Source organism: Rana temporaria, chromosome 2, assembly GCF_905171775.1.
Source record: "Rana temporaria chromosome 2, aRanTem1.1, whole genome shotgun sequence".
NCBI classification, from domain to species: Eukaryota; Metazoa; Chordata; class Amphibia; order Anura; family Ranidae; genus Rana; species Rana temporaria.
Window position 1 is genome coordinate 68,546,796 of NC_053490.1, and position 18,479 is coordinate 68,565,274.

At 43.3% G+C, this 18,479-nt stretch overlaps 1 protein-coding gene across 2 annotated transcripts in view; it reads left to right on the forward strand.

The window, feature by feature from the left end:
- Positions 1-18,479, forward strand: part of FAM124A (family with sequence similarity 124 member A) — a 114,308-nt gene that overhangs the window by 39,229 nt on the left and 56,600 nt on the right. For both annotated transcript variants that reach the window (XM_040340326.1, XM_040340325.1), the window contains exon 2: positions 16,259-16,290. In XM_040340326.1, the coding sequence (XP_040196260.1) occupies positions 16,259-16,290 (32 nt within the window). The remainder of the gene's footprint in view (positions 1-16,258; positions 16,291-18,479) is intronic.

The following is an 18,479-nucleotide window of genomic DNA, read 5'->3' on the forward strand; positions in this document are numbered from 1 at the left end:
ATATATCCCATAGTTTGTAAACACTATAATTTTTGTGCAAAACAATCAATATATGCTTATTGGGATTTTTTTGATAAAAATGTGTAGCAGAATACATATTGGTCTAAATTGATGAAGAAAGTAGATTTTTCTATTTTTTTTATTGGGTATGTTTTATAGCAGATAGTAAAAAAATATAGGGCCAGATTCACTTAGAATTGCGGCCGTGTAACGTAACCCGTTTACGTTACACCGCCGCAAGTTTTCAGTGTTAGTGCCCGATCCACAAAGCACTTACCTGTAAACTTGCGGCAGTGTAACGTAAACACGTCCGGTGCAAGCCCGCCCACTTCAAATGGGGCGGGTACCATTTGAATTAGGCGCGCTTCCGCGCCGGACGTACTGCGCATGCTCCGTTCGCAATTTTCCCGACGTGCTTTGCGCGAAATTACGGCGGCGACGTGTTTGTGAATCGCGACGTGCGTAACGTACTTACGCCGGGAAATTTTTTTTTTTCAAAAGCGACGCGGGAACGACGGGCATACTTTAACATGGTGGAGTAATTTTACACCATGTTAAAGTACCCCTAATTTTGCGACGGGAAACTAAGACTTGCGCCGACGTAATGACGGGAAAAACCTTTGTGGATCGCCGTAACTGCTAATTTGCATACCCGACGCTGGAATACGACGCAAACTCCACCCAGCGGCGGACGAGGTACTGCATCCTAAGATCCGACGGTGTAAGTCAATTACACCTGTCGGATCTTAGGGCTATCTATGCGGAACTGATTCTATGAATCAGCCGCATAGATAGAACATCAGATACGACGGTGTATCAGGAGATACGCCGTCGTATCTGTTCTGTGAATCTGGCCCATAGTTTTTTTCTTTTTTTGTTTATAGCGGAAAAAACCCCCAAAAGAAACGCACAGGTGATCAAATACTACAAAAAGAAAGCTCTATTTGTGGGGAAAAAAGGACATACCGGTACATTTATTTTGGGTACAGCGTCACATGACCTGGTCATGAAAGGGGGTAAACCTTCTGGAGCTGAAGTGGTTAATACTTCATACAAAATCCTTTGTTGGTAATGAAAGCTTCAAGACTCCTCCTGTATGGAGAAACTAGTCGCATGCATTGCTCAGGTATGATTTTGGCCCATTCTTCCACATAAACAATCTTCAGATCTTGAAGGTTCTGTGGGCCTCTTCTATGAATTCTGATCTTTAGTTCTTTCCATAGATTTTCTATTCAATTCAAGTCAGATTATTGGCTGGTCCATTCTAGCAGCTCTATTTTCTTTCTTTGAAACCAAATGAGTTTCCTTAGCTTTGTGTTTGGGATCATTTGTCTTGCTTAAAGCGGTAGTTCACCCCCCCCCCCCGACACATTTTACCATCGAGACAGGCATTGTAGCGCGAGCTACAGTATGCCTGTCCCGATTTTTTTAACCCCGTACTCACCTTGTAGTCGTCCATCGTAGATTCCGGCTCCCGCGGGGAATGGGCGTGCCTATGGAGAGGGAGGATGATTGACGGCCGGCCCTGGCACGTCACTCTCCCCGAAGACAGCCGGAGTAGGTCTCGGCTCTTCACGGCGCCTGCGCACAGGCTATGCGCACGCGTCGTGAAGACCGAGCCTATTTCGGCTATTTCCGGAGAAGCGTGACGCGCCAGAGCCGGCCGTCAATCATCCTCCGTCTCCATAGGCACGCCCATTCCCCGGAATCTTCGATGGACGACTACAAGGTGAGTACGGCGGTAAAAAATTCGTGACAGGCATACTGTAGCTCGCGCTACAATGCCTGATTTTAAGGTAAAATAAAAAAAAAAAATTTTTCCCGTCGATAGGGTGAACCCCCGCTTTAAATATCCACTCTTGTTTTATCTTCATCCTGGTAGATGGCAGCAGATTTTTATCAAGAATGCCTTGATACATTTTTCCATCCATCCTTTCTTCAATGACATGAAGTTTTCGAGTACCAGATGCTGAAAAACAGCCCCACATCATTATGTTCCCACCGTCATACTTCACAGTTGGTATGGGGGTGTTTTTGGGGTGATGTGCCATTTAACATGAAGTGTATTATGGCATCCAAAGAGTTCAATTTTGGTCTCATCTGACCAGACTATATTTTCCCAGTATTTTACAGGCGTGCCTAAATGTTGTGCAGCAAACTTTAACCGAGCTTCAACATGATTTTTCTTCAGCAATGGAGTCTTGTGTGATGAGCATGCATACAGGCCATGGCGGTTGAGTTTTCTTTGAAACAATTGTACCTGCTAACTCCAGGTCTTTCTGAAGCTCTCTACAAGTGGTCCTTGGCTTTTAGATAACTCTTCTGATAATTCTTTGAAAAACAACCCCCTAGCATTTCTGGCTGTGGCCATCTTGAGTAAGGGAAAATGATAATTGGAGCATTAACTTCCTGGATCCATCTGCCCTTAGCTCAAGCGTGCATGCAGGAGAGAGTGCTTAGCTGAGAAAGCCCCTCCTCCTGTAGACTCCTGGGATGTATGCAGTGGTGTATTAATGTTTTGTGCTGCCCTAGGCCTGAATAAACTCGTGCACCCCCTAATTTAAATATAACCCACGCCTTCCTGTCAAGACCACACCCCTTACTGTTTAAGACCCGCTCTGAAATTTTCTAGTGGGGACATAGATTTTCTCTCACTTCCTGTTTGGCTATGGGGCAGGAAGTGAAAGAAAATCTCTGCAGTGGGACAGGGATGGTAAAAAATAAACTGACAGGGGCTATAACACTCCCTTACTCTATCCAAAATGAAATGTTGCCTATAGTTCTACTTTAAACACAAATTTCTGATAATTTTATGGAGAGGACTAAGAAGATATAACCATGCCAATGGTGCAGCAGAAAACATAGCACAGTGGGGAAGGTTTGTGGTCCAGGATGATAGGACAGTCAAAATTAGAAGCGGCGCCCCCAACAGTTGCAGAACGCTGGCAGCCTGCATACGGGAAGCAGTGCGGCCGCTTTATGGGAGCGCTAGACTAATTTGCCTCTCAGCCCAGTCTGCCCTATAAGACTGGCGCTACCACTTATGCCCCGTACACACGATCGGTTCGTCTGATGAAAACGGTCCGATGGACCGTTTTCATCGGACGAACCGATCGTGTGTGGGCCCCATCATTTTTTTTCCCATCGCTGAAAAAAAATAGAACCTGTTTTAAAATTTGTGGGGAAATCCATCGGTCAAAAATCCACGCATGCTCAGAATCAAGTCGACGCATGCTCAGAAGCATTGGACTTCATTCTTCTCTGCACGTCGTTGTGTTTTACGTCACCGCGTTGGACACGATCGGAGTTTTAACTGATGGTGTGTAGGCAAGACTGATGAAAGTCAGCTTCATTGGATATCTGATGAAAAAATCCATCGGTCCGTTTTCATCGGATGAACCGATCGTGTGTATGTGGCATGACAGTGTAGCGCAAGCTGGCGGGGACTCTTTCCATGCTGCCCCCCTGCAAAGTCCTGCCCTAGGCCTGGGCCTTATTGGCCTAGGCCAAGATACAGCATTGTATGTATGACATAATTTGCCTAGGCAAGAAACCAGGAAGTAACTGAAGAAATGTAAGACGAAAAGATTAAAGCAAGTAAATGTGATACAGGGGCGGACTGACAACTCATGGGGCCCCCGGGCAATAGAAGATTATGGGGCCCCTCTGGCTTACAGATGGCCACCACGCCAGGAGGCAGTGCAGAGGCAGGGCAGCTAAAATCTTGGGATATTCACATTAAAAGCATGTCAGTTTCGGACATATCAGGAACAGATCTAAAAAAAACACAGATTTTTACATACTGTCCCTGGTTTTACTGAGCCTGGCAACCCTGATGGGGCCCCCTAGTGGCATGGGGCCCTCGGGCAGTGCCCGAGTGACTCAATGGTCAGTCCGCCCCTGATGTGATATACTTTCCTATCTATTTATTAGTGCTGGTAGCATGAGGATTATACATAATCAATGTTGTAGTTCTACTTTAAAGTGATACTAAAGTCTAATTTTTTCTTTGTTAAAAATAACAAACATGTTATACTTACCTCCTCTGTGAAAAATGGTTTTGCACAGAGCAGCCCAGATCCTCCTCTTCTCGGGTCCCTCTTCGGCGCTCCTGGCCCCTCCCTCCTGTTGAGTACCCCCACAGCAAGCAGCTTGCTATGGGGGGCATCCAAACCGAACCAAAGGTCCCAGTGTCAGCCTGGCCACGCCCGCTCTCTTTTCTCATTGCTCATAGACTTTGATTGACAGCAGCAGGAGCCAATGGTGCTTCGCTGCTGTCTCAGCCAATGAGGAGAGAGAGTCCCTGACAGCTGAGTCTCCTGTGCAACATCGCTGGATCGAGATGGGCTCAGGTAAGTATTAAGGGGGCTGCTGTACACAGAAGGCTTTTTATCTTAAAGCGGAGCTCGAGCACTCCCTCCAAATACTGGCTGCTGAGTTTTAATATTAGTACAGGGATGACACGATGTCGGCACCCCAGCCAATATTCCAATTGGCACTTGGGTGCTGCCGGCGCCATACGTGGTAAGGGAAACTGGCAGTGAAGCCTTTCGTCTTCACAGCTGGTTTCGTACTGAGCACTCACAAAGCCCATGTGCTTTCTAACTGGCCCGGCGGTGGAGAAAGGAGGAGGGGGGCCTCCAGGGGGACCTTACCGCAGCCAGGTCTCCCGGAAATGGGGTCGGGTACCTGTCAAAAACGGGTACCCCCCCGAAAGGTGCCAAATGTGGCACCGGAGGGGGGGGGGGATACAAACAAGCGGAACTTCCACTTTTGAGTGGAACTCTGCTTTAATGCATAGAATACATTAAGATTAAAAAAAACTTCTGTCTTTAACCCCTTCCTTACTGGGCCAAAATTAAATGACGCCGGCAGGAACCCTCCCTTTTCTTCCCAGCAATCTAGGGCGCGCGTGGCCCGGTGCGCGTGCCCGGCGTCCGCGATGTCCGCCGGGCACCCGCGATTGCCGTCGATCACGGCAGGAGTGTGGATCTGTGTGTGTTCCCTGTACAGAGGAACACATCGGTCTCCTCCCCTTGTGAGTCCACCTACAGTAAGAATCACTCCCAGGGAACACATTAACCCCTTTCTCGCCCCCTAGTGTTAACCCCTTCCCTGCCAGTCACATTTACACAGTAATCAGTGCAGTTTTATAGCACTAATCGCTGTATAAATGTGAATGGTCCCAAAAACATGTCAAAAGTGGCCGATATGTCCGCCGCAATGTCACGGTCACTATAAAAATAGCAGGTCGCCGCTATTACTAGTAAAAAAAAATAATAAATAAAAATGGCATAAATCAATATACGCTTATTTATTTTTTTACCAAAAATATGTAGAAGAATACGTATCGGTCTAAACTGAGGAAAAGAATAGTTTTTTTTTTTTTTTAAATTGTGATATTTATTAAATCAAAAAGTAAAAAAACGCGTTTTTTTTAAATTGTCGCTATTTTTTGTTTATAGCGCAAAAAAATAATAACCGCAGAGGTGAGCAAATACCACCAAACGAAAGCTCTATTTGTGGGGGGGGGGGGACATAAAGATTTAATTTAGGTACGGTGTTGCATGACCACGCAATTGTCATTCAAAGTGCAACAGCGCTGAAAACTAAAAATTGCCCTGTATAGAAGTGGTTAAAGCCAATTTTAGGTCGTTCCTGTCTTGCTTGCTGCTCCCTAGGTCTTTACTCAAATCTCCCCAATTGCTGGGGCTTGGGACTGCATGCAGAATGTGATAACACATGTGCATAACCTATCTCTACACAAAAACTAGGGCCAATTAGGACAACATGTTAGCATGTTAGCAATTAACCTACCAGCATGTCTTGAGTGTGGGAGTAAAACAGGGAGCCTGGAGGAAACCTATATGTACACAGGAAGAACATGCAAACTCCATGCAGTACCTAACCATATTCCATTACTTATGACATTGTTCTTTGGGCACCTTTCTAGATGTGAATTAAGGTGAGAAGATATTTGTTGAAACTAACTTTGAAGCTTTTTGTCTTTGAATTTAGAACAAAAGCCTTATATATTTCCATGGTGTGAAAATCCTCAATAGAAAGGTTAAATCAGGTGAAACGAGCAGGTATAGCTTTTTAATCTAGAATTTTTGCAAACAGCCTTGATAATAAAAAAAATATCATAATGCCCTTTGTGCAGATATTCTAAACTATTGAGGGATAGCGTTATTTTACTGTTTTGACTTTGATCATAGTGGGGATCCTTGATCTCTACAGCAGAATTCACTAAGCTCTTTGCGGAGTTCCACCGATGAAGGTTATAGCGCAATGTTCAAATAATATTAAAGCGCTTAAGCAAAAGATTGAAATGATGAGATTGTGAGAATATGTGTAACTTTCTATTGTTCAGTGAAATTCCGGCTTTCCGAAATGAGAACATGACATAGAGAGCATAATAAAGCCAAGCGATCGAGGCTTTGAAATGTCTTTTCGGTCAAGCCATTGTTTAGAGTGAAACTCTAAAACTGATGTGCCAACAGACATCTATTCAAAGTGAAATACATTCACAGAAGTTACATTCCTCTGAGGTGAAGTACAGTGACTAGCGAGCAATACAAAACCAGGATTACTGCTCTCTCTGTCGGCTTTCAATGCATTTAAGCTTAATGATACCATCAGAATGGGGAACTGAAGAGCATGTATTAAACAAAGAAAACATGCATGTATTTTAAAACAGCACTTTCCTTCTTACAGCTGAATGTATTCAAATGCTTTTAAACAAACTTCGATAATTGAAATTTTGCGCTGTGCAGAGGCTACCATTTTGTGAAAGCCTAAGCCACATATGAAAACAATCCGTCAATCCAGGAATATATAGGCAGCTGAATTTATATGCTAATCTTGACCATTACTGTAGAATCTGGGCCCCAAATCTTTCTGTTGGTCAGTTGCTGGCTATGGCATGAAAGGACCAATAGGAGGCATTGGAGGTGTTGGGTCACAGAAAAAGTTAAGATTTGCATATAAATTCAGCTGCCCATATCTTTTGGAATCTACCAACCATGCTGTTCTTGTAGAAGGAAAATGCTACATAAAGTCTTATGACGCATACACACGATCGGACATTCCGACAACAAAACCGTGGATTTTTTTTCCGACGGAATGTTGGCTTAAACTTGTGTTGCATACACACGGTCACACAAATGTTGTCGGAAACTCTGACAGCAAATGTCCGATGGAGCCTACACACGGTTGGAATATCCGACCAAAAGCTCACATCGAACATTTGTTGTCGGAAATTATGACCGTGTGTACGTGGCATTAGTTCATTTTTTGACCCATAATTTTTTTACTCAGATACTCTTTAGTAAAGGAATTTTATACATACAACTTTTCTTATTTGTGGCCTAGCACTTCTTGGCCACAGTACAAAAAGACCCAAAAAGAAAAACTGAAGAAAAGGAATAATAAACCATACAGCTCAAAAAGCATCAACTAAAAATGTCTCCAGGCAATGTACCCATGTAGCAATTAAATAATTGTGTATAGATATCCAGATATCCACTTGGGTGTTTCCGTCAGTATGCAGCTTCCTCCAGTCTGGAACTAGGTATTATAGCGGACTATTGCACCAAAGATCTAGACGACACTAGCTTAGGTGCAAACTGGAACTGACTTTATTGTAATCAACCACTAGTGACTTAAACAAGCCTAGGTGCCCAGACTGTTTGGCACCATCCTGCATAGCTTGGTGTCATCTGAACAGACTGAAATGGTACTTTTAATCATAGACCCTATATCATTTATTAAAAATGAAGGGTCCCAACACTGAACTTTGGGGTACACCACTGATAATCCTAGACCAGTTAATGCGAACCTTGGCACCCCAGATGTTTTGGAACTACATTTCCCATAATGCTCTCGCACTCGGCAGTGTAGTTGAGCATCATGGGAAATGTAGTTCCAAAACATCTGGGGTGCCAAGGTTCGCCATCACTATCCTAGACCATTCAGAGTAAGAATCATTAACCACTACTCTATGAATTCTGTCTTTTAGCCAGTTTTCTATACATTTACAAACTGATTTTTCCAAGCCTGTAGACTTTACCTTACACATTAGCCATGTATAGGGAACTGTGTCAAATGCTTTTGCAAAATCCAAGTATATCACGTCCACAGCCACTCCTCTGTCCAGGGTTTTACTTACCTTTTTTATAAAAAGAAATCAGATTTGTCTGACAGCTTCTATCTTTTAAGAATCCATGCTGTTTGTTGCATTAAATATTAAAATCATCCACTAGTCACTTAAACAAGCCTAGGTGCCCAGACCGTTTGGCACCAGTTCCCTAGTAAGACCCAGTAAGTAAGACCTAGGGTTGTCCAAATCTCTAAAATGTATAGCAGACAGACAGAAAGAATATGTGACTTAATTAACACCTAGGAGGCACACAATGGGGCGAAGACACTTTAGTAAATAAATTATATCAGGAGACCCCAGCATCAAGTTGTTTTGAGCTGATTATATTAACATCTGCTCTGAGTCTTACAGTCTAGTTGGGGGTTAAGCAGTCATTACTGATTTGGGTACAAAGGCTCCAAATCTGTATCCAGGTCCTAGGTTCTCGGAGTCTGTGTGTTTCGGGGGGAGACATGGACCTGAATTGGAAGCAATACCACTCCAATGGTCCTCCAGGCACACTCCAAGAATAGAGCTCCCTCAAAAGTCAGGGCCCATAGTCAGTAGGCAAGAGGCTACCTTGCAGTCCCCTCCAAAAGCCCCTGACCCGGTTGGGTCTGTCACAATCTGTAACATATATAAAATTGTAGCCCTCATCCCAAAGAAAGGGAAGTCAGAAAGGTCTTAATACCAGGGTACGTAGGAAGGTGTAGCACTAGATTATAAGGTAGAGTAAAGAGGTATGGACCCCGATTGCAAGATACAGAAACTGCATATGTAGTGTACACTTTCTGTGATGTCTTCTGATTTTAGTATCCTTCACTTACCCCTTTCCGAATCCTTTTCTTATCCTCTTTTATTTTCAAATAAAGTGCTTTGAGGGGAGCTGCGGTGGCTCAACGCGATTGGCACTGTGCTGACAAGCCATTCACCTCTGCAGCTAGGGGTTCGGATGCTGGTTTCGGCTACATGTGAATTGAGTTTGGTGGTCTCAGCCCGACTCCCGGTGGGTGTGCTATGCGAGGTAAGCCTGCGCTTAGTACGCCCACCCCCCTCCCACAAAAACCACCACACTTACACGCACTCGAAATTGGGTTAACATGCACGCACTTTGACCACGCGGTCTCTAAAAAGAGAGGCAAAGGACTAACGGGGCTGGTTGAGTGGGCTAGATCCTCTCACTCCCTTATAGGGAGTCCCTCTGCCCCGTTGGGCTTCAAAGCGGAGCAGGTAGGGCGTGCTGTGTGGGAGGACCCCCTCACACACCCACCATTGCCACCCGGGGCATGGAAAAAGGTGGCAGATTGCCTCTGGGGGAGGCCTGCCTACTCCCAACTCCTGCAGTCCGGCTCCTCTCTCGCGTACACGCACAAAATACACTTTAAAAAAAAAATAAAAAAATAAAGTGCTTTGATCATGACCTTCCTGCATTCCATGATTCTGATGTGGGCGACAGTTGTGGGCCGGAGTGGAGGATGGCAGCAGTGGGCAAACCTGCGACTTACATCAGAGAGGACCAGAGGCAGAGGTTTTTCAGACTTAGCCAACTTTCAATACATGCATTGACCACATACCCATGGATATTTTAAATGCATGGCAAATGAGAGATAGGATGGGCCTGGTCCTGCACTGGATCATTTTACTGGTATATAGCTAAGCTTGACATTAGACCATTAGGTTCACAAATATTTGACAGATGACAGTAGTAGTATTCAATACTTTTGTAATTGCTTTGAAGCGTGTTACTGTAAATGACAACATTCTTATCACCTTTCAGTTTATACACACCTTTGCCATTCTTCCCTGCTACTCCATCACACTTTCAGAGTCCTTAAAAAAAACAGTACTTCTGGGTATAGGGGGCGTTTGTCACCTTCTCCTGCCCATGACGTACTAGTCAGACACAAGCAGTCAATCACCATCCCTAAACACTGTCATGTGGAAAAGAGGAGAAGACCATCAAAGCTGAACTCCTAGGCCTAACCTATTGTTTCTGTCTGTCTGCTAACACTTTTAGAGGTTTGGGCAGCCCTAGGTCTTACTTACTGAGTCTTACTTGGAAACTGTTGCCAAACAGTCTCGGCACTTGTTTAAGTGACTAGTGGTTGATTAGCATACTGTTTATGTTTATGTTAATGTGATCAAGCTCATACCTGATCTTGCATGGTATATATTCTGTGTGAATTTACAATAAAGTCAGTTCCAGTTTGCACCTAAGCTAGTGTTGTCTAGATCTTGAGTGCAATAAAACGCTATAATACCTAGTTCCAGACTGGAGGAAGCTATATACAGACGGAAGCACCCAAGGGGAGTACCAAGCGGTCCGTCACAAAGATTTTGCTGTGTGTTTCTCCATGCTCTTAATGCCTAATTTTTTGGACATCTGCAAAAATGTATTATCTGTAATGATAGTTGTCCTGTATGTGGATGGTGCTGCCTTAGTTAAAACTATTTTCATTCAACCTGTGCACTACATAAAGCACCAAATTTCGGCTACAACGAGCCTGCCCATCATAGCCGTGCGCAAGGGGGTTGCCAGGTGTGCCTGTGCACACCCTAATCTTGGGGTTGGCAACCTGTCAATGGTGGGGAGGTGACAGGTAAACCGCAATCCTTCCTTGCCGGTCCTCAGAACCTGGATAGGAGAGGCGGCGGGGTGGAATTTAGTGGGATCGATCTGTATTTTCCTCCTGCAGCAGCTGAACGTAGGCTGCTCCTCCTCCTCTCCCTTTTGTCAACATTCAGCTGGCACAGGAGAAAAATATAGGGGATCGGTACTAGGTAATATAGGGGATGCCATCCCCTCCGTTCCCTGTTCCTCTTCCTTCTGTTGCCCGGATCCCTGTGTGCTTCCTTGCTCCCCCCTTTCTCCCATTGTTTCAGGATGGAGAGCGGGCATATGTGTTGGAGCTTTGGGGTGCACACCCTAATGCAATAGGCTGCGCACACCTATGCTGCCCATACAGTCAGTCTCTACTGAACCGACCAAATTTGATCCACACATGGCTGCTCTAAATGTCTTTCAATTAGAGTTGACACCTACTTTAATAATTCTGTGAATAAGCCAAGTGGAGTCACTAATAAGACAGCTCTATATACCTTTATATGTTGTCCAGATATGTTTGTTAAGCAGTACAATACAGTGTGTAGTGTCCATTGCTCCTTTATATCTTAATAAAATGTATTGCAATAGAAGAAATTTAATTAGTTGGTTTACTCTTTCTATTTTACCCAAAATTATAGTTAACTAAATAGGAGGGTTGCTAATTACAACATTGGTTTAGTACTTTTTATATTCATGACTATATTTATGGAAAATAAGCCCAGAGTGGAAAATATTTGGTAGGGGGCCCAGTGGCCTTTTTTTGTCATTATAGAATATTAAAGCTTTTTTTCTTTACAATGTAAATGAACACAGGGAGAGATGAGCATGTAATCAAATTCAGAATATATTTCCTTTATACAAAGTAAATGAAATTGTGCAACCACAAATATCCAAAGTGACAGGTAGAAGCACACAATCCTACTTAATGCCTGCATCCATTTACACACAAATTGTGATTCATACTGTACATGAAAATGTCTGAAAGAAGTACTAACTTACCCATAGCAGCCAGAATCTCCATTTTTTTTTTTACTTTCTTTTAAAGCTAAGTTCACCTTTTCCAGGAAATAGCCTTTGCAGTCAGCGAGCCCTAGTATTAAAATGCTGAGCAGCTTTGTGAACTATTCAATAAATACCTGTAGGCCAATGGGACCCTTCCAAAAACTCCCAGTTAACTCCCAGCTAAAACCGGCTCCTACCTTTTCCAAATGGACAGAGTCAGTGATCACTGACTGTCCATTCACATAACTGAGCATCGTAACCTGTGTTTACAATGCTTTAGTTTATGAATGGAGAGGGGCTTCTCTCCATTCATTTCAGCTGAGGCTGCAGAGAAAGGGACTGGGGAATCTGTGTCCTTAGTCCCTTTCTCTGTCTTAAAGGGTCGATGTCAGAGGTCTGTTAAGACCCCTGATATCTCACCAAAGCCCCCCAACATGGCTGATTTAAAAAAAAAATTGCAATAAATAATTTAAAAAATAAAATGTAAATAATAATAATAAAAAAAACACACTGACAATCCACTAACCCTAGTTTTCACATCTTAGCAATTAACTGGGAGTTTTTCAGCCAGACTTCTAGAGGCAAATGGCCTACATATATGATGGAATTACCCCTTCTTAGCCAGCCTATTGTAAAAACGCAGCTGGGCAGGAGCCCTGTTTTGACTGGACGTCATATGACATCCTCCTAGGATTGCGCCTCACGTGCTGTGCTCCAATGCGATCTGTCACTGGATCGCATATGACGGATCACTGTAATCAGCCCGCTTCCAGTACCATGTGATCACATAAAGTTGTACACAATGATAGCCTTTGATTCATGCCTTTCTTTGTGTACTATTGTGATGAGCTCTGTGATTGGTCACGGTGATCACATTGTACAGACAGGGCCAATCAGAGTCCATCTGTACCATGTGATTAGCTGGGGCCAATTACAACTAATCACAATAGTAAACACTGAATGGAGAGTTTTCATTTAGAAAAAAAAAATGGTTGCTTATAACTGTAAAATTCACAATAATAAGCAATTATAGTGTGTAAAAAAAATTATATATATCCTGATCACCTTCCCAGAGAAGTACAGTGTTACTATGTATATAAAGAAGAAACAAATCTAAATTAAAAAAAAATCATAAAATGTAAAAAAAAAAAAAAATTAAAACAATTATTATTTAATTGTTTTACATCAGGCATGTCCAAAGTCCGGCCCGCTGGCCAATTGCGGCCCTCGTTGCAGTTTAATCCGGCCCCACTGGTAATTTGAATATATATATCTTTTGTGGCCCCAATGAATCCCTGAGCGCCACTGGGATTTGTTGGGGGGGCCACAAAAGCTATATACCGTATTTATCGTTCTGGCAGCCTCGGAGGGCACAGGGAGGGGGCCGGACGAGTCCTGTCAAGATTACATTAATTTTAATGGTTCAAAGAATGTCAGGCAAAATAGTCGGCCCTCACGTATGTTCACTACATCAAATCTGGCCCTCTTTGAAAAAAGTTTGGACACCCCTGTAATTTACATACTGTCACCAGTCAGTGTCCCTGATCATTGTCACACCAGTTATATGACAATGCTCTACGACACTGGTGACAGTATGTACAAAATTTTAAAAAAAAGTTGAGAAAACAAACATTTTATTTTTAATTTCTTAATTTTCCAAAAACTTGTGAAAAAAAAACATGCCTCTTACTAAATACCTTGGATTTTCTAAGTAATTTGGGGAATAGGTTATCAGTAGGGTTGTCCCGATACCACTTTTTTAAGACCGAGTACAAGTACCGATGCTTTTTTTCAAGTACTCGCCAATACCGATTACCGATACTTTTTTTAATGTCATGTGACAGCTTCTGGACTAAACTGTTGATTGTTTAAAAAGTTAATAGCTTCCATGGCAGCACACTGGATGGAATATAATCAATGCTTAAAAAAATCAAACAAAAGGACTGAAACAATCACCTGTTCTATTGTACTAAAAAAATGAAAAAAAAAATTTGGGTCTAATACATGAATACCTAATAGCTGCTGCTTGTAAATAAAACAATAATATAAAAACCACCCAAAAAAAACAAGTGAATGAACAGCATTGCCCGATCCGATACCTGGGAGAGAGAGGCAGCGTGTAATACCTGGGAGAGAGAGAGAGAGAGGCAGCGTGTAATGCCTGTGTTCGTGTATAATGCTCAGACGGCAGCCATCCAGTGTTCAAAAGCCGCGCCTCCTCCTCCTCCTCCTCCTCGTCCGTGATGGGGGAACTCCGTTTCCCAGCAGTGAATAAGGCCTTGTACACACGGTCGGTCAAAACCGCTGAAAACAGACGGAAGGTCCGTTTCATCGGTCCAACCCCATCGTGTGTGGGCCCCATCGGTCAGTTATCCTTTGGTCAAAAATGTTAGAACTTGCTTTAAAATTTAACCGATGGACGCCTAACCGATAGGTCAAAACCGATGGTTAGTATGCAAAAGCATCCGTTAAAAACCCTTGCATGCTCAGAATCAAGTCGACGTATGCTTGGAAGCATTAAACTTAATTTTTCTCTGCACGTCGTCGTGTTTTATGTCACTGCGTTGGACTCGATCGTTTTTTTAACTGATGGTGTGTAGGCACATCAGACCATTAGTCTGCTTCATCGGTTAACCAATGACAACGGTCCTTTGGACCGTTCTCATCAGATGGACCGACCGTGTGTACGCGGCCTTAGTGTTCGGCCTATCACGGACATCCTCTCGTCCATGGGTTGAGGATGAGAGGGTGTCCGTGATAGGCAGAACACTGACTCACTTGCTGGGAGTGTTCCCCTATCACAGGCTTTATTTAGCAAAAAATAAAAAACCCAGTGGTTATTAAATACCACCGAAAGAAAGCTCTACAAACAATGGTAAAAATGTCATATGGGTACAGTGTTGCATGACCGCGCAGTTGTCATTCAAAGCGTGACAGCAGTGAAAGCTGAAAATTGGCCTGGGTAGGAACGAGGTAAAAGTGTGCGGTATTGAAGTGGTTAATGACCATTTTACATAGCTACACAGTTTTTTTTTAATATCTGCTTGACTGCATATGATATATTCTAGAAAAGGCAAGCTTAGCCTTTAACTCAACTGAACTCAAAACCAGGTACCTGCTCCCTCCCCCCATAAGGTGCCAAATTTGGGTGAAGCTCCTCTTTAACCACTTGAGACCCGCGCTATTGACAAAAGACGTCAACAGCGCGGCTCTCGGGTGCCAACTGGACGTCTTTGGACGTCATTTAAAGTGCATTACCCGCGCGCGCCTCTGGGGGGCGGGCAGCGGGTAAACACTGTCCCGGCGCATCGCTGGGAAGCCGATGCGTGTACCTGCGATGTCCGCCGGGTTCACGTGATCGTCGGTAACACAGCAGGGACGTGGAGCTCTGTGTGTAAACACAGAGCTCCACGTGCTGTCAGAGGAGAGGAGACCGATGCTGTGTCCCTTGTACATAGGGACACAGCATCGGTCACCTCCCCCAGTCACCCCCCTCCCCCCACACAGTTAGAACACACCTAGGATACACATTTAACCCCTTCCTCACCCCCTAGTGTTAACCCCTTCACTGCCAGTCACATTTATATAGTAATTGGTGCATTTTTATAGCACTGATCGCTGTATAAATGTGAATGGTCCCAAATTTGTGTCAAAAGTGTCCGATACGTCCGTCGCAATATCGCAGTCCCAATAAAAATCGCAGATCGCCGCCATTACTAGTAAAAAAAAAAATAATAAAAAAAATCATTCTGTCACCTATTTTGTAGGCGCTATAACTTTTGCGCAAACCAGTCGCTTATTGCGTTTTTTTTTTTTTTTTACAAAAACACGTCGAAAAATACGTATCGGCCTTAACTGAGAAAAAAATAGTTTTTAAAAAAAAAAAAAAATTGGGATATTTATTATAGCAACAAGTAAAAAAAATATATATATTTTTTTAAATTGTCGCTCTTTTTTTGTTTATAGCGCAAAAAATAAAAACCACAGAGGTGATCAAATACCACCAAAATAAAGCTCTATTTGTGGGGGAAAAAAGGACGTCAATTTTGTTTGGGAGCCACGTCGCACGACCGCGCAATTGTCAGTTAAAGCGACCTAGTGCCCAGTAAGCAAGTGGTTAAAGCAGCTGTGGATGCTGAGTCTGCCTCAATACAATAGGGAAGATTCCTCTATCCATGTTGTTTAGTGTGGATGTGAAAATTTATACATTTCTCTCGGGGAAAGATGAACAAAAATAAAAATTTTACAGTGTAATTTACATTGAGTATCTAATATGCCTAATAATAAAGAATCAACAGACTACTGTTTTTTGTTAATATTAGATAAGAGCTCAGAATGATTGCACCTGACGCCTGTATTTTCATTGTGTGCATACAACTTTTTAACACACAAGATGAATATTTTAACACTGGAAGAAAAATATCATTTCAAAGTGTGAGTGTGATTTTAGAAAGTCTGAATAATTCAGTGCAAGACATCCATTCTGATAGATTTCATTGCTTGCCTTGCAGGTCAGACTACAGCCGCATGTCATCTACAAGCAGTGAGTATATTGTGTGTGAATATGGATAAAATAGAAGCAATCATAAACACTTTTTATTACATTTATTTTATACATCATTTGTTCTATTATTTTTTTATCCACGTGCATTAAAGTGGAGTTTGCATCAAAAACATTTTTTGCTGTTAATATGCATATAATACTTAAAAAATAAAAAATCCAAATGTTGTTTTTTAATTTTTACTCACCTTGAAATAGATGTTGCTATGTGGTCCCACAAAATCTGCCTTCCTTATCACCTCGGTTTCTGTCGTCATTTCCGTCGGCGCCTCCGCTCGCTACTGCTCCTGGGAAATGTGTGTCATCATTTCCCAGGAGTCAGTGCACTTCCCCCGAGGGCTAGAATCGCGGGACTTCCAAACCGGAAGTGACGCGATACAAAGAGGAATTCGGCGCCAACCCGAGAGGTTGACAGCGGTGCGGTTACAATGCGCATGCGTCGACAATGGGGCGGGATTGGCGGTGCATGATGGTCGCAGATCGTCATCAGTATCCAGGAAGTAAGTGCTTGTGGGCTTCACATGCCCACAAGTAAAATGAGAACGTCGGAGAACGATTTTTAAAAGTGGCTTTCTACAAAAACTCGGGAGATCGTGGCGGATTTTTAACCACTTAAGACCCGGAACATTATGCAGGTTAAGGACATTACCCCTTTTTGTGATTCGGCGCTGCGTCGCTTTAACTGACAATTGCGCAGTCATGCGACGTGGCTCCCAAACAAAATTGGCGTCCTTCTTTTCCCACAAATAGAGCTTTCTTTTGGTGGCATTTGATCACCTCTGCGGTTTTTATTTTTTGCGCTATAAACAAAAATAGAACGACAATTTTGAAAAAAAAAATGTTTACTTTTTGCTATAATAAATATCCCCAAAAAAGATATAAAAAAAAAAATTTTGTTCCTCAGTTTAGGCCGATACGTATTCTTTTACCTATTTTTGATAAAAAACATCACAATTAGCGTTTATCGATTGGTTTGCGCAAAATTCATAGCGTTTACAAAATAGGGGATAGTTTTATGGCATTTTTAATAATATTTTGTTTTTACTACTAATGGAGGCGATCAGCGATTTTTTTCATGACTGCGACATTATGGCGGACACATCGGACAATTTTGACACATTTTTGGGACCATTTTCACAGCGAAAAGTGCTATAAAAATGCACTGATTACTGTGAAAATGACAATGCAGTGAAGGAGTTAACCACTAGGATGCGCTGTAGGGGTTAAGTGTGACCTCATGTGTGCTTCTAACTGTAGGGGGGCGGGGCTGGACGTGTGATGTCAGTGATCATTGTTCCCTATATCAGGGAACAGGCGATCACTGACATTGCCACAGAGAAGAACGGGGAAGGTGTGTCTACACACACCTCTCCCCGTTCTTCAGCTCCTGTGACCGATCACGATCAGGTTCCGCGGGCGCGGAGCTTCGGACCGGGTCGCGTATGGCACGCACGACCCATGGCTGGGCTCTGAAAGGGGATGTATATATAAGTCCCTGTGCCCAGCCGTGCCATTCTGCCGACGTATATCGTCGTGGGACGGTCCTTAAGTGGTTAAACAGTGAACATAGATATACAGTATGAATGCCTCATGAAAGATATTACTTTTAAAAATTGATTATTGTAGTTGGAACTCCGCTTTAAACATTTCGGGGCAGATCCACAGAGATCTGCACCCGGGCAGCGTATCAGAGATGCGCTACGCCGCCGTACCTTACCTGGCTTTAGTTTGAATCCTTAAAGACTTCGCGCCGTAAGTTACGGCGGCGTAGTCTATCTCTGGTGGCGGAATTCAAATCGGCGATTAGGGGGCGTGTTTCATTTAAATGAAGAGCGTCCCTGCGCCGAATGAACTGCGCATGCGCCGTCCCGAAATTTCCCGCCGTAAGTCGGACGACTTGCGCAAAAAAAAAAAAAACTACTTAACATGGCAAGTCTAACTATACGCCGCAAAACACCAGCTTTAACTATACGCCGGAAAAAGTCGACTAGAGATGACGTAAAAGAATGCGACGGCCGCGCGTACGTTCGTGGATCGTCGGAAATAGCTAATTTGCATACCCGACAGGGAAAACGACGCAAACTCCACCCAGTGGACGCCGAAGTATTGCATCTAAGATCCGAAGGCGTACGAACCTGTACGCCTGTCGGATCTAACCCAGATGCCGTCAT